This window comes from Mauremys mutica, chromosome 21, assembly GCF_020497125.1.
Source record: "Mauremys mutica isolate MM-2020 ecotype Southern chromosome 21, ASM2049712v1, whole genome shotgun sequence".
Taxonomy (NCBI): Eukaryota; Metazoa; Chordata; order Testudines; family Geoemydidae; genus Mauremys; species Mauremys mutica.
In genome coordinates this window covers 16135884-16162647 of record NC_059092.1, presented here as the reverse complement: position 1 = coordinate 16162647, position 26764 = coordinate 16135884, and the positions used below count along the sequence as shown (strand labels likewise).

The 26764-nt window shown below is 49.6% G+C and overlaps 1 protein-coding gene across 1 annotated transcript in view; it reads left to right on the top strand.

Annotated features, from left to right (window-relative positions):
* The first annotated feature begins 21728 nt into the window (after window positions 1–21728).
* ACTL8 (actin like 8) overlaps window positions 21729–26764 on the top strand; it is a 104372-nt gene continuing 99336 nt past the window's right edge. Inside the window, exon 1 of the mRNA XM_044996121.1 lies at window positions 21729–21868. Within this exon, the coding sequence (XP_044852056.1) occupies window positions 21744–21868 (125 nt within the window). The 5' untranslated portion in view covers window positions 21729–21743. The remainder of the gene's footprint in view (window positions 21869–26764) is intronic.

The following is a 26764-nucleotide window of genomic DNA, read 5'->3' as shown; positions in this document are numbered from 1 at the left end:
CCAGCAAAGCTGCAACGGGATAGGAGATTCCACTCTTCCCAGCTAGCGGGGCTGGGGGCTCAGCGGCGCTCAGCCCCATACACAGGGAGAATCCAGCTATCCCCAACCAGTGACTGCAGACACTCGACCCTTCTGTCTTCACCCCACCCAAGAAGGCTCCAGGGGCAGCTGCCATCAGCGACATGTCTGGCAGCAGAGATCCCGGGAGGAAAAGGGGGAGCAGACAATGTGGAAACATGGGTAGCTTTTGGGGTGCATGTATGGAGGAGCTGTTCTAGGGGAGATCACAGCTTAGCATTTTAAAGGCTCTGGGCCTGCTAGTTAGTGGGGGTACATCAGCATAGCTCTGTTGATTTCAGTGGGGTGACCCGGATTTATATTAGCTGGGGTTCTGTCCTTTTGTTCTTCAGGGGAACAGCGCCGAACAATCCTGCAGGAAGCTACAGTCCTGTTCCTTTCAAAGTGTTGCTCCCACCCCCGTAGCTGAAGCTCAGGGTGACATCTCAGTTCTTCTCTGCAATACCAATACCCTCTGGGTGCAGCAGCCAATGGGCGAACCTTCCGAAACGGGAATGAATCCCGGCTCGGATGGAGTCCTGGCGGCCCGACTCTAGCTCAGTCCCATTCGAATGCCTCTGGCAGCCCGCTGTAGTCTGAGGTCCAGAAATACAGCGCAGCCTTCAAACGGGAAGGGAGGGGACCATGGGGTCCCCTTCAAAGACACTGTGCCAGTCCCTTGGGTTGTCATTTGCACTGTGGCAGCACCTAGAGGTCCAGTTGAGACCAGGTTCTATTGTGACGATTGTGCCACCTATGCAGACAGGACAGGCAGAGGGTGGGGGAAGAGGCGCAAAGCTAGTTAGGCTCATTGGATTCAGTGGGAGTTAGGAGCCAAAGGATCTTTGAAGATTTCAGCCTAAGTGACTTAGATCTCTGAACCCAGATCTCTCGAGCCAAACCCAGATACCATCCTTCCTCCCCGTCTTGTTTGCATAGCACAGCTGGCGTGGGAGGCCTGAGAATGAATGGAGAGGTTACAAGACATATCTGGTGGCTTCCTGCACCTGCCCTACGCTCCCTGACTGTCTCCCCCCTGACAGGAGCAAGCCCCTGAGGACAGTTGGGCACAGGAGCTGGTGGGAACGGCTGGGTTTCCCAGTCCCACGGGATCCTTCTGTTGAACTGATGTTTTAGGTTCACTTTAATCTGCCCGAGGGTGGGCAGGGGAAGGGATGAGTGAAGGAATATTGACATGGAGGAGTGGGGTTGGGAGAGCGATTTCTGATTGAAGCTGCCTTGGTGCCAACCTTCAGTCTGCAGGAAGACGCCTTCTCAAGAAATGCAAATGCCGCGTGCTCCTCTGGCACGCACCACCCTGCTTGTTCTCTGAATAATTCCTGAGGTCAAATGTCGGGCGTCCAGCCTACCCGCTCTGCTCTGCAGGAGCGTCAGCCCTGACAGCTGTCCAGAGACCGCAATCGGGCCAGACATGGGTCTTCCCTGAGCACCGTGGTGGCCGGGCACTTACAGGGGAAGTGCTGCATTCTTCAGACGCATGTTCCAGGGGGAGGTTTTCAAAAGTGCCCACGAGCGTGTCTAGGCTGGAGCTGGAAGTGTTGTCTGTAGGGACCTGTACGCTCGTTCTGAGCTGCATGCTAACAATCGCGCTGGTGGCAGGAGTGGCTAGCTGCCCTGCGCACATGCCCAGAGCTCAGATGGGATCCCCTTGAGGCAGCTTGACTGCCCGCACCGTGGCTTTGACGCTGCTATTTTTAGCATGCTATCTCGAGCGTGTCGGCGTGAACCGGAAATTGTACCTCCCGCTCCATGGTCGTCGTCCTCTGAGAGACAGCTGGAGACTGACCTCCGGCAGGACTTGCATCTATGTGACGTAGGAGTACTGCCGAAAAATCCGATCGTCCAATCTGCTACAGGCTGAGCTTCTAGAGCATGGGACACGGTGGTTTAAATTCTCAGGGTTCACGCAACACGTTCTGTTTGGGCTGCTGATCTGAGCAAGGTCATGCACCCCCTTGAATGTGTAGGTGGAATGATACCAGCAAGTCAAGGTGAAACTCGGCCCAAACCACCAGTTTAAATGTGGTTTCTGCTCGCAACTGTGCTTTGACCCAGGTTGGCTTGGAAGGTGCAGGAGTGGGGATGGGGGTGGTGGGGAGGGGTTGTAACCCAGTGGCTGTCAGGGGTCATTACCAAAGACTTCCAGAGCTCTAAAATATTCTTTCCTCTCCCTCAACAAATTCTTTTGTTTCCTGGTCCTCCATCCTGGGTTGTCGTGATCTTTCTTCGGACTGGGCAGAGGACTGGATGGGACCCCCAAGGAGCTGCTGCTTGTTGTTGTTGGCAGAACTCAGGATCATGCCCCCATGCTCAGGGATTGAATGGTGCTGCCTTTATAGCTAGAAGACCAGCTGGTGAGAGAATCAAACTCCGGTTCCCAGCTTGGCCGGCCATGGTTCAGTGCTGATTTAAAATGTCTCTGCACTAAACCTTGAGGTGGTTTAATATGATCAACATTTGCTGCCATACTCTATTGCAAAATCTGCCAAATCCTTCCTCCATGTAGTGGATAGGATTGTAGTGATGCATTGGAGCTGAAATTGGTCTTTCAGTCTTTGTCCACTATGCTGCTGGTCAGGAGGAGAGGAGGAAGAGACCCAAAGAGTCAATTAGCTGATCTGGCCGGAGGGAGACGGTTCTGTTACCCAGTTGCAGCATTAGATCAAAACCAAAATCTTTTGAATGCCTTTGTGAAAACAGAACTTTGTGTGCACGCACGTACGTGCTGGTGGTTCGGGCCACGAGCTTGGGACGTGGGAGACCTGGTGTCAGGTCCCTGCTCTGCCTGGGATGAAACACTGCTCTGGTGGCCTGTAGACTGGGGGTCTCCTCTTCCCCAAGCTGGAACGCAAAGCTGAACTTTTGAAATTTCCTGCAAGAAATAAAATTCTGAAAATCGTTGATTTGGTACCATCCAAACATGCCAGTTGGACTGCGCTTGGTGGTTAACCAGCTGGGACTGTGTGGAACCCTGGTCCTGGGAAGAGGCAGCAGAAAGCAGAGAATCTTTAAGCAGGATAATTCATCCAGCTGCAGTGTGTCTCCACCATTAACGACAGCTTGCTCCATCCAGCCGTCTGCTCTAGAGGAATCCTGGACAGGGGAAGATGGAAATTTTGTCCGAGGACTAAATCAATTTAAAATAGGATCCTCTGATGGCTTCAATTTGATTTTCATTTTCAGCATTGCAATTATCAGATTTATATTCCCAGCTATTCATCCTTGAAATGGGACAGCTTGGCCGGCACTGTCAGAAAAGAGATTATCCGGCTTACACCAATTTCCTAGTATTTTTCTAATTAGACATCAAATCTGCATGTATTTATTATTATTTTTTTTTTGCACAGCCTTTTCTTAATAAGTTTTCCTGCGTCTCAGCTGTTGTCACATACAGAAGCGTGGTTAGTTCATGGATTCTGGGGAGGTTTGGGCCAGTCTTGGGGCCAGATCCTCCATTGGTGTAAATAAGCACAGCTCCCTTGAAGGAACATGGGGATGGATCCTTACCTTACGGCATCAGTGTGAGTATTTATTTATTTTTTTAAATCTCCTACATCTCTCTTCAACATGGGCCAGGTATTTAAGCACCTAACCCCTGTAGCAATCAAGGGGAGTTAGGTGTCTAAATACTTTTGAGGCTGTGGGGCCAAACTTCTGAAACGTGACTCGTGATTTCTGATGGCTCAATCTGTGAGTGGTCCAAGTGGTGGCATCTTAGAGAAGTCTAGTGTTCAGAGAGGGCTTGCTCATCATGCTCTGAAAATCAAGCTCTTTCAACCTGTCTCAAACCAGACACTCCAAATCCCCAGTCATGTGTGACAATCATAGCATGGCCCAGCTCTTGGCCAGCTGTGTGTTCCTCACCTGAAGGCAGCACCTGGTTCTCCTGCAATACCAACCTCGTCCCCACCAACCAGTTGCTGCCACAAAGGAAAGCTTGTGATGTTTGGTGTGCAACGAGCAGTGGATTCTGATCAACCTGCCAGAAACCAAAGGGCTGCGTCATTCATAGAACCATCCAGGCGATTTAAAACACAATGAAACGAGCTGAGTGAATTGCAGAAAAATCTGTGCTGGCCATGCAGAATATGCAAGGGCCTGTTTCTTGCTGGATTCGGTGATGTGTTGCTGGGGCCTTTAAAAGGACCCCTTGAAAGTCGTAGTTCTGCCTGGAAATGGTGTACCTGCTGTAGCTACATGTAACGCCAAAGGTGACTAGAACTCTGAGCAGAGCGCGGGGGGAGGAATTTGCGGCTCATCCTAGGGTGGCCAACTTTCCATTTTGTGAAAACCGGACACTGAGCACCAGAACCTCCCCTGCCCTGCCTCTTCCCTCAAGACCCTGCCTCTTACCTCGAGGCCCCGTCCCCCCCCCTCCTCCCCCCACCCATCGGTCGAAAACCAGACACTTGCCACCCCATCCATGCCTTTGCAATGGGTCTGCAGGCGAACCATCTTCTACAAAATGCTGCCGCAACTCCCACAAACTTCAGCCTGAAGGTGCAAGTGCTGTCGTAGCCTTGACCTGCTGCTGCCCTAGCAAATCTGCTGAGGAGCAGCCTTTTGACAACTCCCCAGGGATGACACTACGTCTACACTACGGGACTATTCCGAATTTGCATAAACCGGTTTTGTAAAACAGATTTTATAAAATCGAGTGCGCGCGGCCACACTAAGCACATTAATTCGGTGGTGTGCGTCCGCGGTCCGAGGCTAGCGTCGATTTCTGGAGCGTTGCACTGTGGGTAGCTATCCCGTAGCTATCCCATAGTTCCCGCAGCTTCCCCCGCCCCTTGGCATTTCCGGGTTTAGATCCCAGTGCCTGATGGGGCAAAAATCATTGTCGCGGGTGGTTCTGGGCACAGCCTCACCCCTCCCTCCCTGAAAGCAGCAGACAAGCGTTTCGCGCCTTTTTTGCTTGGTGAACTGTGCAGATGCCATAGCACAGCAAACATGGACCCTGCTCAGCTCAATACCGCAATCGTGGATGTTTTAAACGCCTCGCACACTCTTGTGCAGTATATGGTGAACCAGGACCTTCGAACCGAGTCGAGGAGGAGGCTGATACGGCAGCGCGGCGATGACAGTGATGAGGACGTAGACACAGAATTCTCTCAAACCGCGGGCCCCGGCGCTTTGGAGATCCTGATGGTAATGGGGCAGATTCTATCCATTGAACGCAGATTTTGGGCCCGGGAAACAAGCACTGACTGGTGGGACCGCATTGTGTTGCAGGTGTGGGACGATTCCCAGTGGCTGCGAAACTTTCGCATGCGTAAGGGCACTTTCATGGAACTTTGTGACTTGCTTGCCCCTGCCCTGAAACGCCATAATACCAAGATGAGAGCAGCCCTCACAGTAGAGAAGCGAGTGGCGATAGCCCTGTGGAAGCTTGCAACGCCAGACAGCTACCGGTCAGTCGGGAATCAATTTGGAGTTGGAAAATCTACTGTGGGGGCTGCTGTGATGCAAGTAGCCAAAGCAATCACAAAGCTGCTGCTACGAAAGGTTGTGACTCTGGGAAACGTGCAGGCCATAGTGGATGGCTTTGCTGCACTGGGATTCCCTAACTGTGGGGGGGCGATAGATGGAACCCATATCCCTATCTTGGCACCGCAGCACCAGGGCACCCAGTACGTAAACCGGAAGGGGTACTTTTCAATGGTGCTGCAAGCACTGGTGGATCACAAGGGACGTTTCACAAACATCCACGTGGGATGGCCAGGGAGGGTTCATGACGCTCGCGTATTCAGAAGCACTACTCTGTTTAAACGGCTGCAGCAAGGGAATTACTTCCCAGACCAGAAAATAACAGTTGGGGATGTTGAAATGCCTGTCGTTATCCTGGGGGACCCAGCCTACCCCTTGATGCCATGGCTCATGAAGCCATACACAGGCAGCCTGGACAGTGGTCAGGATCTGTTCAATTACAGGCTGAGCAAGTGCAGAATGGTGGTGGAATGTGCATTTGGCCGTTTAAAGGCGCGCTGGCGCACATTACTGACTCGCTCAGACCTCAGCCAAACCAATGTCCCCTATGTTATTGCTGCTTGCTGTATTCTCCACAATCTCTGTGAGAGTAAGGGGGAGACCTTTATGGCGGGGTGGGAGGCTGAGGCAAATCACCTGGCCGCTGATTACGCGCAGCCAGACACCAGGGAGATTAGAAGAGCACACCAGGAAGCGGTGCTCATCAGAGAAGCTTTGAAAAGGAGCTTCATCAATGGCCAGGGTACAGTGTGACTGCTGTGTTTGTTGATGAACACCCACCCCCCTTGATTGACTCATTCCCTGTAAGCAACTCACCCTCCCCCTTCGAGTACAGCTTACTTATGCAAATAAAGTCACTCTCGTTTAAAAATCATGAATTCTTTATTAATTCATTATAAAAAGAGGGAGAGAAGTAAGGGTGTGGTTTGGGAGGAGGATAGGAAGGATGGAGAAGGCCATTAAAAATTTCACATTAACGACAGCCTTCTTGTTGGGCTGTCCACGGGGGTGGAGTGGGCGGGTGCACGGAGCCTCCCCCCACGCGTTCTTACACGTCTGGGTGAGGAGGATATGGAACATGGTGAGGGTTGAGGGTGGTTACACAAGGGCTGCAGCGGCACTCTGTGATCCTGCTGCCGTTCCTGAAGCTCCACCAGACGCCGGAGCACGTCAGTTTGATCACGCAGCAGCCCCAGAGTTGCATCCCGCCACCGCTGATCTTCCTGCCGCCACTTCTCATCTCGGTTGTCCCTCCTGTCCTCACGTTCATCCCTCCTGTCCTCACGTTCACTGGCCTCTTTCCTGTAATTTGATACCACGTCCTTCCACTCATTCAGATGAGCTCTTTCATTGCGTGTAACTTCCATAATATCCGAGAACATCTCATCTCGCGATTTCTTTTTCCTCCGCCTTATCTGTGCTAGCCTTTGGGATGGAGGAGGGATGGTTGAAAAATTTGCAGCTGCATGAGGAAGATAAATATTTAGAAAGATACATTTTACAGAACAATGGTTATACTCTCTCACAGTGAACAGCACTATTCACCTAGCACATGTGATTTCCCTACAAGGTCACATTTTTCATCTTAATAGTGAGTGCTTGGAGCTCTGGAGTTACAGATCTCACAGACACAGGTCCAGGCATCAGAATTCAGCTTGCATGCGGCCATGGTAAGCCACTGTCTTTCGGCTTCTGTAGTGATTTACCCCTCCCCCCCAACGCATGGCTAATACCACGCTAGCTCCCTGCTAATCAACAACCTTCCCACCCCCCACCCACTGCGTGGCTGGTAGCTTGGGGAAGATCGCCGGTGACCAAACACAAAAAAGATCCTCGGCATTTCACTCCTCCCCTCCCCCCGCTTCGCTACGTGCAGGAAAGGTTTTTTTTTAAGCTGCTGCAGTCCACGAACCCATTAGAAAAATGGCCACCCCCCTTACTTAAATTCCTGATTTTTAACCAGGTTATCCTGAACGATATCACTTTGCTGAGGATAACACAACAAGATAAAGAACGGATGCTTCTTGAATGCCAGCAGTCACCGGGACCATACGCTGCTATGCTTTGCCACTCAATGATACCTGATTACTTGCTACATGCATGGCGTGGTAAAGTGTCCTACCATGGTGGGCGGAACAAGGCTGCCTTGCCCAGAAACCTTCTGCAAAGGCTTCTGGAGTACCTACAGGAGCGCTTCATCGAGATGTCCCTGGAGGATTTCCTCTCAATCCCAGGACATGTTAACAAACTTTTCTAAGTAACTATACTGTCTGCGAATGCATCCCAAGTCCTCAGGGCAAATCAATCATTAAAAAACGCTTGCTTAAAAACCAATGTTTGCTATTTGCAAAGGTACACTCACCAGAGCTCCCTTCCATGGCGTCATTGTCTGGGATAGTTGCTTGTGAGGGCTGGGAGGAGGGTGGTTCCGTCAGGGTGATAAAAAGCTCCTGGCTGTTGGGGCTCACGGAGTGCTGTGTGCTCTCTGCTAGGTCGTCCTCCTCTTCTTCATCTTCATCTTCCCCGTCTGCATAATCCTCAGCCATGGCAGAGATTACAACCCCCACCTCGGAATCCACGATCAGGGGTGGGGTACTTGTGGCGCAGCCCCCTAAAATTGCATGCAGCTCAGCATAGAAGCGGCATGTTTTTCGACCTGCCCCGGACCTTCCGTTTGCTTCTTTGGTTTTCTGGTAGGCTTGTCTGAGCTCCTTAACTTTCACTCTGCACTGCACTGAGTCCCTGCTGTGGCCTTTATCCGTCATAGCCTTAGAAATTCTTTCAAATACTTTTTCATTTCGTCTTTTGGAACGCAGTTCTGTTAGCACTGAATCCTCTCCCCATATAGCGATCAGATCCAGTACCTCCCATGCAGTCCATGCTGGGGCTCTTTTACGATTCTCAGGAGACTGCATTGTTAACTGTGCTGATGAGCTGTGCGTGGTCACCTGTGATGATGAGCTCTCCACGCTGGGGAAGCAGGAAATGAATTTCAAAAGTTCGCGGGGCTTTTCCTGTCTACCTGGCCAGTGCATCCGAGTTCAGAATGCTGTCCAGAGCGGTCAGTGGTGCACTGTGGGATAGCTCCCGGAGGCCAATACCGTCGATTTGCGGCCACACTAACCCTATTCCGATATGTTAATCCCGATATTAGCGCTACTCCTCTCGTCGGGGAGGAGTACAGAAACCGATTTAAAGAGCCATTAAAATCGATATAAGGTGCCTCCTAGTGTGGACGGTTGTGGCGTTAAATCGGTTTTACGCTCCTAAAACCGATTTAAACGCCTAGTGTAGACCAGGCTTAAGCAAGAAACCCTGCATAGACTAATAGAATATCAGGGTTGGAAGGGACCTCAGGAGGTATCTAGTCCAACCCCCTGCTCAAAGCAGGACCAATCCCCAACTATTTTTTTGCCCCCTCAAGGACTGAACTCACAACCCTGGGTTTAGTGGGCTAATGCTCTAACCACTGGGCTATCCCTTCCATCATGAGAAATGGCCTTCAGTGCAGGTCCCTGTCTGTGCATGTATGTGACACCCCCTCCCCCATTCCTAGGGTATCCGAGGGCCTCACAGTCAGGAATGGAATGATCTTCACAACCCCCTTGTGAAGTGGGGAATTGTACAGTGGGGGAGCTGAGGTGTGGCAAAATTAGAATTTCAAGGACTCGGCACCCACCTTTGGGGCCAGATTTTCCCAAGAGCACTGGCTCCATTTAGGCATCTCCTACTGGGAAGCTTATGCCCAGATTTTCAAGAGTCCCACACCCAACGTGCTGTGCTGTCTTGAAAAATGTGGTCACCTATTTTGGTGCAGAAATGGGACCTGAGCTCTTGAAAATCTGGCCCTAAGTGACTTGGCCACGATCCCACAGGCAGAGCCAAGAACTTGACCCCGGCCACCTGAGTCCCAGCCTGATGCCTTAACCACAAGCCCATCCTTTTGGCCCCAATTTTGTGATTCTAAACTAGGAAACGTTCCCAGAGCCTGTTATATAGACCTGACCGGCATCTATATAGCAATGTTTTTCATTATTATATCTGACACAGCCATCAGCTGCCTTTGCACTTGAGAACGTTCTTGATCGATGACTAGAAATTGCCCATCGAGTTGAGTTCAGCAGGTGTGGAACCAAGGGATCATCCCCCCGAGGCAGGAGTAAAGACACCAGACATGGTCTCTAGCCCGTTAGAACCTTTAGCCTCCCTGGGCTGGGACTCTGTCGTTAAGACAGAGCAAAGTGGAGGATGCAAGGTTTAATTTTGTCTAATAAGGGTGCATGAAAGGCCCAATCCAAAGCCCATTCAAGGTTACCATCTTATTCAAAGCTCACTCCAGTCCATGGGTCTTTCCAGTGGCTTTGTTGACATTGGGGCAGCCCTGAAACGAAGAGGTTTTAAGTGAACGCGAGAGCCAGAGGGACGCACCTGGCCCCTTGTCCGCACCCTTTACGGTCAGACCAAGCAGTTCACGGCCTGATCAGGATTCTCTCTGAGCCAGGCTCCGGCAGCAGCTGCTCAGCGTTACATTGTTAGCTGGGCTCCGGAGGGCTTGATTATCTTTTATCAAATTAATGTACTTTAGCCGGCGCGGCTGTGTAATGAAGACATTTCGCAGTGCCTCGTTTTCTGCCGGCTGTCTAATAAGGAAGGTATTGCACTTCTGAGAGGCGCCGGGTCTTGCAGATTGAAACCGTCAAAGCAAACAAAACTAATTCCTGTTTCCTTTAATGAGATCAGCTGTACGGAACGTGCAGGTAGGTCGGTCCCGTGAGCTGGTCCGTTTGCATGAATCCCTCTTGCCTTGCAAAGGGGCTGCCGAAATGCAAGGTCTTTCTATGATCTCTGGGAAGCCAGCGCCTCAACCGGTGTAGCTCCCGTGACTACAGTGGTGCTATGCTTGTTGGCAGTGGCTGGGGATCCGCCCCATTGACTTCAAGGGCACTGACACGGATTTACGCCACCTGAGGGTCTGTCACAGGAGATTCTTCTTACCTGGCTTTTGATTATGAGAATAATTTGCTGACTCGCGATGTCTGAGGCTGGACAATAGCAGAACCTCTGTACCAATGGGATAATGAGGAGAACCAGGGCCCAGGCTAGTAATTATAGTAACTAGCTCCTATCTAGCACGGCTCGTCCAGAGCGCTCAAAGTGCTTGTGGTGTCCCGGCTCTCGAACCCTGGTGTGGAAGTGCCCAGACAGCTGCTGCCTCCTGGCCTCCACCCAATGCCCACTGACACCTGCTGGGCGGAGAAGCTACCGGGACGACAGCCCCAGCCAAAGCGTAGGGTTGCCAATTTTGGATGGATGTATTCCTGGAGATTTCATCACATGACACAATCTTTAATTAAAGATGAATCTTTGATTCCTGGAGACGCCAGGGCAATCCTGGAGGGTTGGCAACCCTACCAAAGCACCACCCACGGGCGCGCTGATTGGAGAATTGCCCAGCTCCACTGATTGGTCCAACTACGCTATTTAAGCCAGGAGGAGGCACGGGAAGTTTGTCCGAGCAACAGAGGGTTTCCTGTTGTGGCTGCCTGGGACCCTGCTTGTACCAGCTTCCTGCACTCAGCCCTATTCCTGAGTCCAGCCCCACTCCTGGCGCCTGCCTTTGCTCCTGTTCCCACTGTGTTCCTGCTCCGTTCCTGGTCCTTGCCTCTCCTCCTGCCCTTGCACCTCATCTCTAATCCTCCACCACCAGCCCTGGCTCTGAGCCCGGCCTCTGACTTCTCACCCTGACTCTGGTGCTGACCCTTGGCTTCATTCCCCAGCCTGGACGCCTGCTCCGCCCACTAGCCCTGACTACTAGGCCACACCACCTACATCCTGGTCCCTAACGGTGCTTTACAAAGAAGGTAAATATCCATTATACCTGATGGGGGAAAATAGAGGTGAAGTGATGATTTATCATGTATGGGTGACCCAGGACATGAGACTGTCCCTGCCTCCAAAGCGTTTATAATGCAAATGGATAAATCAGAATCCAGTTGCCCAAGGTCCCACCTGTTCAGGGCAGAGCCAGGAATAGGAGCCAGGTCTTCTGAATCATAGTCCAGTGCCTGGAGCACACTGCCTGTTATCCCCATCTGCCCAAGGCTAAGCCAGCAGTGGCCTCTCTAACTTGCTGAACTGCGTAGGGCGAGTTAGGAGTTCACGAAAGATGAACAAACTGAACTTGAATTTGCAAATGGCTTTTGAGCAGGACCCTTAAAAAAGAAGTGGCGAAGGACCCCAGGGTCGGGGTCAAAGGCTTTCAAGCTGGCTACGCTCCAGGAAGCAGAGGAATGGTAAGCCGTTGTATCTCCTGGAGGAATGGGACAATGGTTGGTGGCGTGGCCACTGATTTATTTCAAAGCAGATAACAAAGTCATGACTCTTTAAGGCTCCAGACCTGTTGCTTTATCTCAAGTACTGAAGTGACCCCCATTACTATTATATTTGAGTACTTCAAAAAAATCTTCTTACTGTATTTATCCTCAAACACCCTGGGCGTGCTCTGATCCCCGTTTGACAGCTGAGGGACCAAGAACCCGTGAGTCCAAGGTAACACGGGCAGAACAGGGAACCTAACCTGTGTCTCTGGCAGTACCCTAACCTCTGGGTCATTCTTCCTCTCAGAGTCCTTGCTCCCAGCTGCAGCAGCGATTGAACTATGCCCCTCCTATGCCAAGAGCCCGCACGATTGCATTAATGAAGGTATTCATGGCCCTATTAATCAGCGTAGCATCTGAATGTCTCAACTTCCAGTAGCTTCTGAGAGTGGTGGAGCAGCTTCCATCTGGCGGAAGTGGCCGAGATGCACCGATGGGTCACTAGAACTGGTTGAAAAAGGCCGAAGGACTTTCACAAAGAATGTTGTTGTTAAAACATTTCATCTAAATCGCAAAATTTAGAATTTTATTTTAGCCACCAGTTGATAAAAAAACAGCCACGCTTTCATTAAAAATCGAAAAAGTTTGCAAAAAATTGTGGCCAAAATCTTGACTTTTTAAAAATCGGTTCTACTGATGTCATTTCATTGCGATATTGGGCCCCAATCCCGCAATCGGATCCGAGCAGAAAGACCCTTGCATCTGATGGTAGGTTTGGAGCCATAATGATTTGCAAGAGGGCAACTTTGCTGCTGAAAGAAAACTGCTTCCAGTAGTCGTAATAATCCCTCGATCTTATACAGAGCTTTCGATCAGTCGATCGCCAAGTGCTTTACACAGCAGGTCAGCATCATTATCCCCATTTTATAGATGGGAAAACTGAGGCTCAAGGAGGTGAAGTGACTTGCTCAGCATCCTCCAGCAGGCCAGGGGCAAAGCTAGGACCAGAACCCACATCTGTTGAGTCCCAGTCTAGCTGTATGCACACTGCCTCCTTACCACTAATAGATACCCCATATTGATTTAAATACACTGGGGTGACAGTGATGTACAGAGAAAATAGCTAGATTCTGAGATGCCAAGAAATCTCGCCAGCTAGTAAGTTCCAAAAAGCTTCTCTGAGCGCTGGGGAGGATGTAATGCTACTTGTACTCTTAAAAAAAAAATTAATCTGGTGTATTGTAATGGCTGGAAATATTTCCTTGTAAACACCTCTTATGGCATGTTTCTGACAATAAATCTGACTTCCTAACATCTAAACTGTGCAGACTGCTATAGGAGGCAGTGGATTTGACATCTGTGTATTGGAAGGGCTGGCCTGAACAGCTATGAATTAAGATCCTAGTTCTCCCCGTTTTTTCAATATTTCCGTTAATGAGTCTGGAGAAACTGATCAATATCACTCCGAGATGCTAATATGACCAGCACCAGGTGAGCTTGTCACAGGCGGCGTTTGAAAACTCCTGCCTAATGATGTTAAACAGAAAGCTGCCTTTAATGACGGAGAGCCTTAGGTTGGACTAAATAGGCCAGCTGGCTTCTTTATGGCTGCTAATCGGACATAATTGTTTGTAGTGGTGTTGTAGTCATGTCGGTCCCAGGCTATTTTAGAGACAAGGTGGATGAGATAATGTATTTTATTGGCCCAACTTCTGGTGATGAAAGAGACGAGCTTTGGTGCTACACAGACGTGAAGAGCTCCGGGGAAGCTTGAAAGGTTGTCTTTTTAACTAACAGAAGTTGGTCCGATAAAAGAGATTCCCTCCCGCACCTTGTCACTCCGGTGAAATGGTCACTTGCTGGACTATGGGTTGTGAATGAGCCTCTTTTAGAAGGAGATAGTTAGGAATAAAAGGTTTGCATACGCCAGGAACTAGGGACTATTGGAACGCCGGTGGTAGCACAGGCTTGGCCCAGTAATAGGGGAGTGGAAATGGACATGGTGAGCGATGGGATTATCCTGTTTTCTCGTTTGTTCGGTCCCTGTTAACAGCAAACTTTTTCTGGTGCAAAAGTGAGGATCTCCGGAGCGGTTAATAGGTTGGTTAACTCATCAATGGGCTGCAGTGGTGCCCAGTGGAAAGGGTACCAGGATGCCTGGGTTCTGCTCCAGACTGGCACTGATTTATTGTACTGTCTTGGGGCAGCTGTTTCCCTTCTCTGTCCCTCAGTTTCCCCATCAGTAAAACAGGGGTGATGACACTGATTTGCCTTTGAGAGATCTACGGATGAAAAGCACCGTGTCAGTTCTAATGATTAAACCTACACATCTCCTGAGAATGAAACCAGACGGGTGATATTGAGTCCCTCGGGCCCAGATCCTCCAATGGATTCAGGCAGCCAACTCCCATTGCAATCAAAGGTATTTAGGTGCCCAAATACCTTTCCAGATCGGGGCCTCGGGTTTTACAGAAGAGCTGCCAGTTACACGAATTAATGGTATTTACACGTGTCAAAGATCTTAGGCGTATTCGCTGCTGCCCACCACCGTGGTCTCTGGGCACCTTCCATGTAAAGTCAATAGCATCGTGAAGACCTTAGTGGACTTCTCTCTTTTCAGGGAAACTCTGCCTGGGCACGGATTTTGATCTGGATGATTCTATTAGCTTCTTTTTTTGGAAGGGGTTTCAGAGTAGAAGGGGGCACGGGTCGTCAGGGTGGAAGATTACAACCACACTGAAATTACAGTGTAGTACATGTATTTGTATTATGACGCGTGCACAATAGGAATCATTTGCCAGGAGGGGAGGATCAAGAGTTTATTTCTCTTCGCTGTGCCTTCCCCCCCACACACCCGCCTTAGCATCCTGTCCTGATGACCTGAATAGGAAGATGGGGAATGAGACATGAGCTGTTGAGAAGGGGGTATATGGGAAGGAAAGAGGGGGAAATCTTTTGAGTTACAGAGTGCTTTGCGTGGGAAAGGTATCTGGTTATTCAGTGTAATGGTGATCTAAAAATGTAGCAATTTCTGAGTCTTTCTCACAAGGAAAGTATAAAGCCCTTTGATTATCCTCGTGCACTTCCTTGCTTCTCCGCTGTTGTGCATGTTAATGCTCTTAAGCCTGTCTGGCGGTAGCGAGAAGTGACCGTGCGTGTTGCGTGCTTCCAGACTGTAATGCCACGGGACTGCACCAACTCAGAGCGATGGTACTGGGGGGAAATACTTGGCATGTGGAGCAGGAGCAGTCATCTCTCTTGTGCTGTCTCTCACTCTCACAAGTGGTTTGATCCTCCCCAAGGAGAAGGTTTTTTCTGTGCTGTAGACTGGAAGGGTCCATGACCAATGTGTGCGAGACATCTCCATTTTTCTGTATGCGTGCGAGACGTGGACCTTGACAGCAAAACTTGAACTGAAAATACAGGTAGTAGAGATATGAGAGACATCCATAAATTCCTGGGCATCTCCTACTTCAACCACGTCACTAATGAAGAGGTCCGCAACATCGTCACCCAATGCACTGGGTCATATGAAGACCTCCCGCCGACTGTGAAGAAGCACATGCTGAAGTGGTATGGCCATGTAACAAGATCATCTGGCCTATCCAAGATCATCCTCCAAGGGACAGTAGAGGGGAAGAGAAGAAGAGGTAGACAGAAGAAGAGATGGATTGACAACATAAAAGAGTGGACAGGAATGGACTTCGCCGAGACTCAAGCACTGACGCACAATCGTTAGGAGTGGAGACAATTGGCTGATTGCTCATCAGTGATGGTGCCCCAACAACCAATGTGGTTATGGGAGTGGTTATGGGAGTGGTGGTGGTGGTGGTGGTGGTGATGATGATGAGACTGGAAACGTCTTCTACTGGTATCCCGTGCTGTGCTAGCAATTGAGGGGATAGCAACACTGTGCCTGTTATTCTTTCCAGCAATTTCTCTTAGGAACAACCAGCCTTTGACCTGTTGTGCTCGCAAGCAACTCAAGCATGATGTACTTCGGTCCAAAGTGGAGTGGGAAACTTCTGGACAAATCGAGATTCAAAAGACCAGGGCTGTTTACTATGGGGAGGAGACCTGACAAAGGGATACAACATAATAAATGATCTATGGAAAGCAAAGTGGGCTCTGCCATTCACGCCGCCTCATCAGCCAAACGCAAAGGGATGTTGGATGAAATTGTGAAAGGGAACAAATGCAAAAAGTGTGAAAGGAGATACCTTTCACAGTTTGCCTGTGGAACTCATTGCCACATGTTATATGTGAGGCAGAATTAAAAAAAGAGCTGGGTGTTTATATGGCTAACAAGAACAGCCAGAGTTATATAAACAAAGAATCTATTCATTTTGAAAGGGGTTATAGCGTGTATTTGTATTAGTATCAAGAATTTCAGCCAAGCCTCAGGCCCCCATTGGAGAGGAGACAGTGAGAGAGCTTCATCCCATAAGCCAGCTGCTAATTAATGGGGGTTAGAGGGAGATCCTTCTTCAGGGTGCCCAGGTTATTCCATAGCTGCCACTGCAGAGTTTCACATTTTCCTCCTCAGCATGGGCAGAGATTGTCCTTTTGTTCAATGTTTGTGCAGGGCCTAGCGCAATGAGGTCCTGGTCTGTGACTGGGGCACCTAAGCGCTACCTCAATAGGTCAGTTTCAGAGAGCGGATGCTGGACTAGCAGCCCTGTGGGTAAAGCCCTGTACTGGGACATGAGACTTGGGGTTCTGTTCTCAGCTCTGCTGCTAGGTGACCTTGGGCAAATCACTCCCCCCTCTGTGCCTCAGTTTCCCCATCTGTAAAACAGGGTTGATGCTACTACCCTCCTTTGTAAAGCACTTTGAGATCTATTGGCTAGATCAGAGCTAAAGATGATTATTAGACAGACCCAGTTTGCTGGTCCCTACGTTCCCGAGTGCTTTGTGGTAAAAGGTTTCCTGGCTCAGCCAGGGAATCTGACCCTATTTTCACTTTCAAGTGTGGCTGGATATTTATGGCCTTAGCCCTAAGAAGTCTTCTGCTGTTGCTGGCAGAGAGGGGCAGGGAGCAGGAGTTAATTGTGAGCTGGAGGATGGAAGGTCCATCGGGAATCCAGCACCTGCCTGCTGATGTGAGTAGAAGAGTTTTTGTGGCAGGGTGAGGGGTGATAATTTAAATACTGGCTTTAAATGAGATTTAATAGCGATACTTGTAGCTGTGCAGAGATAATGGTTATAAAATCTCCTGTACGTCAGGTCACCAGTGGGCCACCTGCAGCCCCCCACGATCAGCGCCTCCCCCTCTCTCCCTGCACCTCCCGATCAGCTGGTTTGTGGTATGCAGGAGGCTCAGGGGTGGGGGAGGAGCGAGGGCAGGGCAGGCTCAGGGGAGGGGGGTGGGAAGGGGTGGAGTGGGGGCAGGGCCTGTGGCAGAGCCAGGGGTGAGCAGTGAGCACCCCCCCCCCGCCCGGCACACTGGAAAGTTGGCGCCTGTCGCTCCAGCCCCGGAGTCGGTGCCTCTACAAGGAGCTGCCTGTGGCTCCGGAGCCCCAGGTTGGCCCCCCCCTGGTTTATACCCAGATAGCCGGGCAAACCGCAACGCTGGGGTAGGAGCTTCAGAACAAAGCAGATCTGGGGTGTAACCTGGTTGGGTTGGAAGGGAAGGAGGGTGACCGGCTCCCTGTAAGCAAGTGTCTCCTCTGGGCCTTGGAGTCCCAGGCACCGTGGTCTCTAAGCTGCCTTACACGAGGAGGAAACGAACGAGAAGCTTCCATGCAGTCAAACCGCCTGCCACGCGCGCTAGGTGCTGCAGCAAGCCCGAAGGCTGATCTGTCCCACTTAGCTCCTGACAGAGGCAGCGCACGGTGACGGCTGCCGCCCGGCGCGCATTCAGCTCCGTCAGCTGTTCCTTTGGATTCCCTGTCTGGGCTGAGCGGCTTTGCCTGCAGAAGGAAGCTCAGATTATTTCCCCTCTCTTGTCCCTATCCAGGTCAACTCTCCCCCTCCCCTCCTGGCCATCCTTTTCTCATGACACTTTCCTGGGCTTCTCAGAGCGTGTCCTCCTTTGAGGCGGTTCCTGCTGAGGCGAGCCCGCAGGCTCAGGAGGCCAAGAAGGCCTGGTGTAATCCCATGTCCTCAAATCCTGCTCTGTGCCGGCAGCCTGCCAGGTTTGCCCCTTGCTTGCTGTCTGCCTGGTGCCTCTCGTCAGAGGAACGCGTGTGTGGAAGGAATGAGGAAACCGCCCGGCTTCTGGTAGCAAACGGCAGAACAAACAGCAATAAGTGTGTGCCGTGGCATCGGGCAGCTGGCTCTCCTCCAGCGAACGGGTTCTGGGCCTCAGGGCCCATGTCGGTGGAGCCTGGGTGGAGCCATTCTCGTTTGTTCCTCGGGGCATCTGCGGCATCAGACAGAACCTGAAAGCAACCTTGTGACTTCTTGGAGAAGCAGGTCTTAGACTCAAAGGATGAAGGGACGGCTACCTGGCTAACCCTGTGCATAGCACTGGATGCTTTTTACGTTAGTCTTCCAGGTCTTCTCTCTAACATACTCCTCAGCACCTTTAGCGATGGTGCTGCATCTACCTCTCACCTCTAGACGGGTGATGGGGGCGTGAGACCCACATATAAATTGCAATCCAAAGCATCACGTCTTGCAGGCAGATTCGGGCTGGTGCTTTTCAGTTTATCTCCTCCCGGTGTACAGATGGGGGTTGGGTTCTGCTCTTAGTTATGCCAGCACTGATCTTCAGGCATGCTAGTGATCAACTCTCCTGATTACATCACAAGTCTCATGCTGCTTGGTGTGTGGGTGTTACAGCTCCAGCTCCTGGAGTCATGTGAATTTGCAAGAACCTCACAAGAACCTCAGCTTTCATTTTTGTAAAAAGGGAAGTGCCTAGCCCTCAGGATAGTAGAAAAAAACTTGAAAGCATGCCTTGAGCTTCAGAAACTAAAAGGCAAATAAAATAACCCAATGTTGATTGTTCCAATGAAATCTCAATTTTTTTTGTAAAGCCAATCTCCTGATTTTGGCGGCTTGACAATACTGGGAGATATTCCCTGATTGCACCTGGCTCGTCAAAGAGAGAGACGCCTTCCTGGCCTCATCTCTAGTGCGACATTTTCCATTTTGAGTGCCAAGCTGGGGCATTTTATTGGGCCACCTCAGCAAATGTATATAATTCCACCCCTCACCCCCTTCCTCTTATGTCGCTGCTTCTCAGCTATCTGCATCTGAATGGTGTTTTCCTGGGTCAGTGCATCAGACATGAAAATGTATCCTGCGTAAGGCAGTGCTCATGCTCATTGTCTAGAGTTTGGCTAAATGACCAAAGCAATGGAAGGTGAAAAGACCAAAAGGGGGTATGTGAAGCTGAGAAGAACTGATTTGTGCAGGGGCAGAACGTGCTCTAGCTTTTCACTGCTGACGGCTTGGGTTCAAAGCTTAAGAATATAAGAACGGCCATACTGAGTCAGACCAAAGGTCCATCTAGCCCAGTATCCTGTCTTCTGACAGTGGCCAATGCCAGGTGCCCCAGAGGGAATGAACAGAGCAGGGAATCATCAAGTGATCCATCCCCCTGTTGCCCATTCCCAGCTTCTGGCGCACAGAGGCTAGAGACAGCATCCCTGCCCATCCTGGCTAATAGCCGTTGATGGACCTATCGTCCATGAATTTATCTAGCTCTTTTTTGAACCCTGTTATAATCTTGGCCTTCACAACATCCTCTGGCAAGGAGTTCCACAGGTTGCTTGCGCATTGCTCAGTTCCAGAGTGAACTGTGTATAGTGGTCTTGCTTTGTTCCTAAATACGCATTGGTTCATAACCTGGCACAATTTGCCTCTCTGAGGTCAGGGCTAAAGCAGCGTAACAAGGGTCCAGTGCAGCGGCAGAGTGGAAGCTTGCAGCGGGCTTGTTCGCAGCGAGTGCTATCAACTTTTATGAGCCCTGAAATTCATTCAGAAACGGTGAGGCGGCGTGGGTGCGGGGGACCTGGAAAAAGCACACATGCAAAAAAATGAATTTGGGCTTTTATGAGAAACAGATGCACCGTAGGTCGAAAATGGGGAAAGATAAATTCCAAGTGGTGGCAGGGCCAGGGAAAGAACAGAGCACGCAGCAGAGCTGCAGGGCTCTGATGTAAAAAAAACTGCTCTCACCATCTGCAGTGCACGATTTTAGAGAAAAAGGCAGAGCAGAAACAGTGGCCCGTGGAGAAGGATTGAATGTTCACCAGGAGATGAAGATCACCAAGGAAGCATAAAAATACTGTATCGACATGATCTTGGATGCCTCCGTTTATCTAGGTATTTTTCTATTTCCATTCTCCCATGGTCCCCATTGTGGCAGTAGATGAGAATTTGCAGGGTTTTCTCGTAACCCCCAGCCGTTTTTAAAAAAAGGAAAACAGCAGACGTTGGGCCTTGGGTGGCAAGTATCGCAGGCCAAAGGAGGCTGAGCCTCCCCTGCCCATGGTCCGACCAGGCCCCCTCCTGCTTCCCGCACTTCCCCCATGGCCCGGGCTGGGGGTAGGGTGGCCGTGCTGTGGCCCAGGACTCGGGGTGGCTGGAACTGTTGCTCGGGCAGCCTGCAGCTGGGGCTACACTGCCTGAGGCGCTGGGGCCATGCCGCTCAGTGCTCTGGAACTGGGGGTCCTCCGGCGGCCCAGGGCTGGGGGCGGGGGCAGCTGTCAGCCATGATGGGGGGCTCAGGGCTCTGGCAGGGGAGGGGGAACAGGGAAGAGGGGTGGCGCCGGGGGATAGCTTCCCCGAGCGGGCAGTTCACGTGCCACCCAGGAGTTGCACAGTGCAATGTCCCCTTGCAATGTCCTTCAGTGTTTTTAAGGTTTGCAAACGGTGGCGGATTGAGAGCAAAATCCCGTTCTTAGATAAAAGGGTCGTAGCCTGATTGGTGCCCACATCGCTGAGCTCAGCGGAACTCCCCTTTCGGGGACCACCTCTAGGGCTGACGGTGCCATAGGGCAGGTCCCGTCCGTCTGAACTGCTTTTGATGGAAAATTGGATTTTCAACTAAAAGGAAATTTTTTTTCACCAAGTCTCTGCTTTCCGTGGAAAACCTCGTGTTGCCAAACAGCTGAAAACTGAAATATTTCCGTTTGGATATGCTGCTCCAGTGCCTCATGGGAGTTGTAGTTTGGTTACCTTCAGTCCTCAGTGGGTCAGACTCCCTGTCCAGATTACATCTCCCACAGCTGTGGTCTTCCATGATGCAACTGCCTCCCCTCCGCACGAGCTGCATCAAGGGAAATATAGTTTGATCATGGAGCATGGTCTATAGAGGCGAATGGGAACATGAGGCACCCAAACTACAACTCCCAGGAGGCAGCATTTCCAAATTGAAATACTTCTGTATTCTGAATTTTGCTGCAAAATTGAGATTTTTCCATGGGAAAACTTAGACAAAAATGATTTTTCCCCCCTCTTCATCTAATTTTTTTGGTGGAGGAAAAAAATATTTCCCAACCAGCTCCAGTGTACAGCTCAGCTTTCACTCTCTCTGCTGAGACGGCTGACACGCATGCCAGCCATGCCGGCTGTGTGTTTTTGTGGTGAGTCCATTGGGAGACCCCCACCCACAATTCACCACAACCAAACCAGCTCTGGATGGACACTAGGGAGCCAGCAACCTGTCCGTTACCCATTCCCTGAGCCGCCCAGCTTCCCCTTTGGTCATCTTAAGCATTAGGGTTGGAAGGATGTTGTGGGTTATTTAGTCTATCTGCCCTGCATGGTATTAGGTAGTTTTTCATTGCCCTACCTGTATTTCCTTCCTTAAAAAGGCAGAAAGAAGAGAGATTGTCCACTGACGGATTGCTCTTACGTCACAGGTGCCCAGCTTCCACTATTAATCTTCAGAAGAACAGGTGCATGACATGGTTGGAAGGGGGTAGGAAACGTCTTTCCTGGTTTGCCTTGAGTCAACATTACTCAGAAGTGAAGAGAGATGAGCCAGGACACTCAGCAGATGCAACTGAACTCCTTGAAGCTTTCAGGTAAATTATTTTCTTGGTCAAATAGCTCTTAAGAACTCAGGCGCAGCCTGGATAGTTCAACTCTATGGAGACCAGGCTGGGAGACTAAATAAACCCAAGAAAAATGAATATTGACCCCCCACAGACACACAAAGATCACATCTAGGCTGGGCAGGATTAGATTTTTATCAGTAAATGTCGGTAAACATTGATTTCACCATACGCATGCAAAGAACAAAAAAATATTCCCACTGGTGGTCGTAGAAATATACAGATAGGCAAGTTATGAAAAGTGCAGCCTGAGAACGTATTGGACTTAGATTTATGCATATTTACTTTGTCTATTTTGATGTGACGTCAAGAATTGGGGCTTTAACTCTTTAAATCTCAAGGTTTAGCGTCGTTCAATAATTACTGTCTGACCCCCTATAATTTCCCGCAACTGTCAAAAGTTTAATTGATACAAATAAAAGGCTGAACCCCCATAATTTTACACAACTGAAAATTTAAATTAAAAATAGACAAAAGACTTAAAAAAGAACATTATCTGTTGAAATTACCAAAAATTTATTTATATGTATTATATATTGTGATCGACCCAGGCCAGCTGGGAACAGCAGAGTAGTAGAAGGGAGATATCCTGGCCACTGGATAAGCAGTTTTCTGTTCCCTGAGTGACCAGAGCAGGGGCTGCTCCAGGCTAATGAGAACACCTGACTCCAATTAACCTGCTAAGAGTCAGGTGAGGCTGTTAAGCACCTGACTCTAATTAAGGCCCCTCTGATGCTATACAAGGGCTCACTCCAGTCAGGCCAAAGGGAGCCAGGGGAGAGGAAGTGTGGAGCAAGAGGCGTGCAAGAAGCTGAGAGTGAGTAGGCATCCTGCTGGAGGACTGAGGAGTACAAGCGTTATCAGACATCAGGAGGAAGGTCCGGTTGTGAGAACAAAGAAGGTGTTGGGAGGAGGCCATGGGGAAGTAGCCCAGGGAGTTGTAGCTGTCGCACTGCTGTACCAGGAGGCACTCTAGACAGCTGCAATCCACAGGGCCTTGGGCTGGAACCCGGAGTAGAGGGCAGGCCCAGGTTCTCCCCAAACCTCCCAACTCCTGATCAGACACAGGAGGAATTGACCTGGACTGTGGCTTCTACCAGAGGGGAAGGTCTCTGGGCTGTTTCCCGACCCACCGGGTGAATCTGTGAGGCGAGCAAATCCGCCAATAAGCGCAGGACCCACTAAGGTAGAGGAGGAACTTTGTCACTATATATAGTGAATTCTGCCAACCCTAATCCTATATTTTATTTGGCTAACAAGGCAACGCTGGGATGGCACTTGTAGTCACAGAATTATTATCCTTTGTATTATGACAGCGCCTACTGGCTGCAACCACGATTGGGGCCCCCTTGTGCTATGCACTGTTCATAATGAGGATCAAGGTCAATCTAAGCAGATAAGATGTACAGCGGGTGGGAGGGTAAATAGAGGGGAAGTAACTTGCGCTGCTGGGCTGCGACCATGGTTTAGAAGGTGAATTGGAGCTCATGTCTCTGACATTCCAGTCTGGTGTCCTACCCACTAGATCACGGTGCCTTCAAAAGAAAGGCCCTGACACATGATCTGCAAACTGTATATATAAATGGGGGGTTATCATAGAATCATAGAATCTCAGGGTTGGAAGGGACCTCAGGAGGTCATCTAGTCCAACCCCCTGCTCAAAGCAGGACCAAACCCAACTAAATCATCCCAGCCAGGGCTTTGTCAAGCCTGACCTTAAAAACCTCTAAGGAAGGAGATTCCACTACCTCCCTAGGTAACCCATTCCAGTTCTTCACCACCCTACTAGTGAAAAAGTTTTTCCTAATGTCCCACCTAAACCTCCCCCTCTGCAACTTGAGACCATTACTCCTTGTTCTGTCATCTTCTACCACTGAGAACAGTCTAGATCCATCCTCTTTGGAACCCCCTTTCAGGTAGTTGAAAGCAGCTATCAAATCCCCCCTCATTCTTCTCTTCTGCAGACTAAACAATCCCAGTTCCCTCAGCCTCTCCTCATAAGTCATGTGCTCCAGCCCCCTAATCATTTTTGTTGCCCTCCACTGGACTCTCTCCAATTTATCCACATTTACTTCCCCTTATATATGCCTCCTCCATTGAAATGCTTGTTTTGAGGACAATTATAACCCTGTAATGTTGTTTTATCCTAAATTATTGATCTGTCCTCTCAGCATTCACTCTAGCTCAGTGTAATTTTTGCCTAGGGACAGCATCACCCACCACTATACTACTGCAGCGGGTGGTTAATTTTGCCAGGGAAAATGACAAAAGGTGGTGAAGCTGCACTGTATCTAACAAACCGAGGTGGTGTGGGCACAGCACGTGTCACAGGTCGGGATACCTCCACTTGTATTTCCCCTCTGTGGTCCCTTGAGGGCGCACACTCTAGGCTCAGCTGTCACCTCTCTTGGGTAGCTCCCTTAAAACTACATTATGGACCCCAGTTTTAGAGAAATCTTTGCCCTGCTGGGGCATTTTCCTGATCAGAGGGGGGAGAAAGGACTGCAATGGTGAAAATCAACAGTGTGGACTACAGCGAGTTGTGTCCCCTGGCACCACCTCGTCCATTCTCCCAGGGGTTGGGAACATACTGGACATATGTTCATATGAACAGCGGGATGTTTGGGGGCAGGCAGAGAAGGAAGGTAGGAAGAAGGATGCCGTTGTGAGTAAAGCAGCGGACGGGAGCTCAGCAGAACTGGGTTCCGTTCCTGCATTTGACACAAGCTGCCTGTCTGACCTTGGGCCAAGGTCAAGAGTCTTTTTTACCAGTATAACCAGTCCTAAGGAGGTGGCGTAACTACTGGCCAAAGACCTTTTTATGCTGATATGTGTCGTCTCCCCGCTAGGGTGTTCTGCCACAATAGCTATATCTGTACAGGCAAAGCCTTTCTAGCGTAGCTCCGTCGCACTATTCTTGAGCTGTAAAATGGATCCCCACTACTGTCCTATCTTGTAAGTGTGTCACAAGGGTAGGTTCGTTAATATTTGATTCTCTGGTGATGAGTCATATAAGTACCTAGAGAGGCAGACTGTTGAACAAGCTTGCTAGCAGCCAAAATCCCGAGTTTGGCTTATAAATCATAAATTTAAAAATAAAATAAAATTGAGGTTATTTACCTTCTGGTTTCCAGGTATTTGGGGCATGCTCAGTGTATGTGTTCAAGCTTTTCTCCACTACTGTGAGGCCCTGAACCTTCCTTCTTTACATGACAACTGAGATTCTTGATTTCAGGGCTGGAACTTAAAACAAAACAAAAAATACACCCCCACCCCCACTTAAGTCAACAGTGGTTAAGTCACTTTTAAGCCTAAAATGGAGATTTTTGCTAAAGCAGGACAAACAGCAACAGGAATAGAAATGATTGCAGGGTGCGTGTGTGTGTGCGTGTGCACAATTAATTGTTTTAAACATGCAAGTTTATGACCCTACCATGAACATCTGGTGTAGCAGAGAACTAGAAAAGCAAAATTGATTATAAACAGCGGGTGAAACAGGACTGTCTGGTTTCTGTGACTCAAGCTGGGTGAAGTGCAGAACAGAAACAACCAGCTTAAGTGGTAAAAAGTAAATTAGATTTTAAAAATCCTTTCAGTGGTCCATGGAGACAGAACTGGAGAGTGAATCCAGAGACCTCGGTTCTATTCTTGGCTCGTCCACAGATTTCCTGTGACCGCAGGGAAATCACTTCACGGCTTTGTGCTTCAGTTTCCCCATCTGTAAAATGGGGGCCTTCCTTTTGGAAAGTGCATTTAGATCTACGCAGGAGAAGGGCTTTATTTCCCCTGTATCCTTTCAAAAAAGCCAGCGGCTGGCTCATTAGGGTAGGTCTCAGTTTATACAGCTTCCACCCTCTTTGAATTTTCCTTGAAAATATTATTCTAGATGGGTGGATTTAAAAAAAAACCAACCCTGAAGAATGTTGATATTTTTGTTGAAATGTTTCGCCGACTGAAAAAATTTGCTGAAATTTCAAAATGTCAACTTTTTTGAAATTTAAGTAAAAACTTTTCAAAATTCCCCCACAATTGTTGTTACTGTTCTTTGGACCAGCTTGAGGTCTCGGTGTCCCCATTCAAAATCTGAAAGCGGAGCTGTTACTAGCTTGCAATTTGATCAAGTAGGTCACATGGTAGGGTTTGTTTGTTTGTTTTTCCTAGGAGGGGTATAACTGTTCTGTGAGCAGAGTTACGTGTGACACCAGGGATTTAACTGGGGACGTCCCAAGCTAAAAGCACGATCTATCAGAGCATGAGCCAAAGAGCTTGGGTTTATAACCAGGAGCTGTAGCAGACGCACATACTCTGGGAGAGATGGACAGAGCGTGTCTCTCTCTCTTTCTCTCATATAAATGCTCACAGAGAGCACATTTTAAAGTTCTTTTCTGTTCTTGTGCACGCTTAAAATTTGATTGCCACAAGCATTCATGCTAGAGCAACTTGATCGCTCTATTGTTTGTGGAAAGTGAACAGGAAAGGGATGACGACTCAGCCAGTGGAAGTTCTTAACAATCCAGATGAACGTGCGTGCACTTTTGTGCCGTTTATCTAGCTCTGGAGTTATTTGCTAGAGGGTAGGAGTGTCTCCTTGGACTATATGGCACCGTTAGTTGGTGAGACAGTGGCAAACCACACGATGCTCTTTTGTCTGGCTCTTCGCTGCGACAATACAAAGCCGCTTGAGAGTTCAGGGCAACTGCAGATAAGAGACAGTGCAAGAAATTCAAAAGCAGGTGGAGACGACGACATGGGAGAGAAAAACAGAAAGTCTGCCTCTGCCCGGCGTGATTTGTCAACAACAGAAGGAAGCCAAGATAGATGTGCACAGCACACCTCACCTCACCGGAGGAAGAGGAGCGGGCCTGC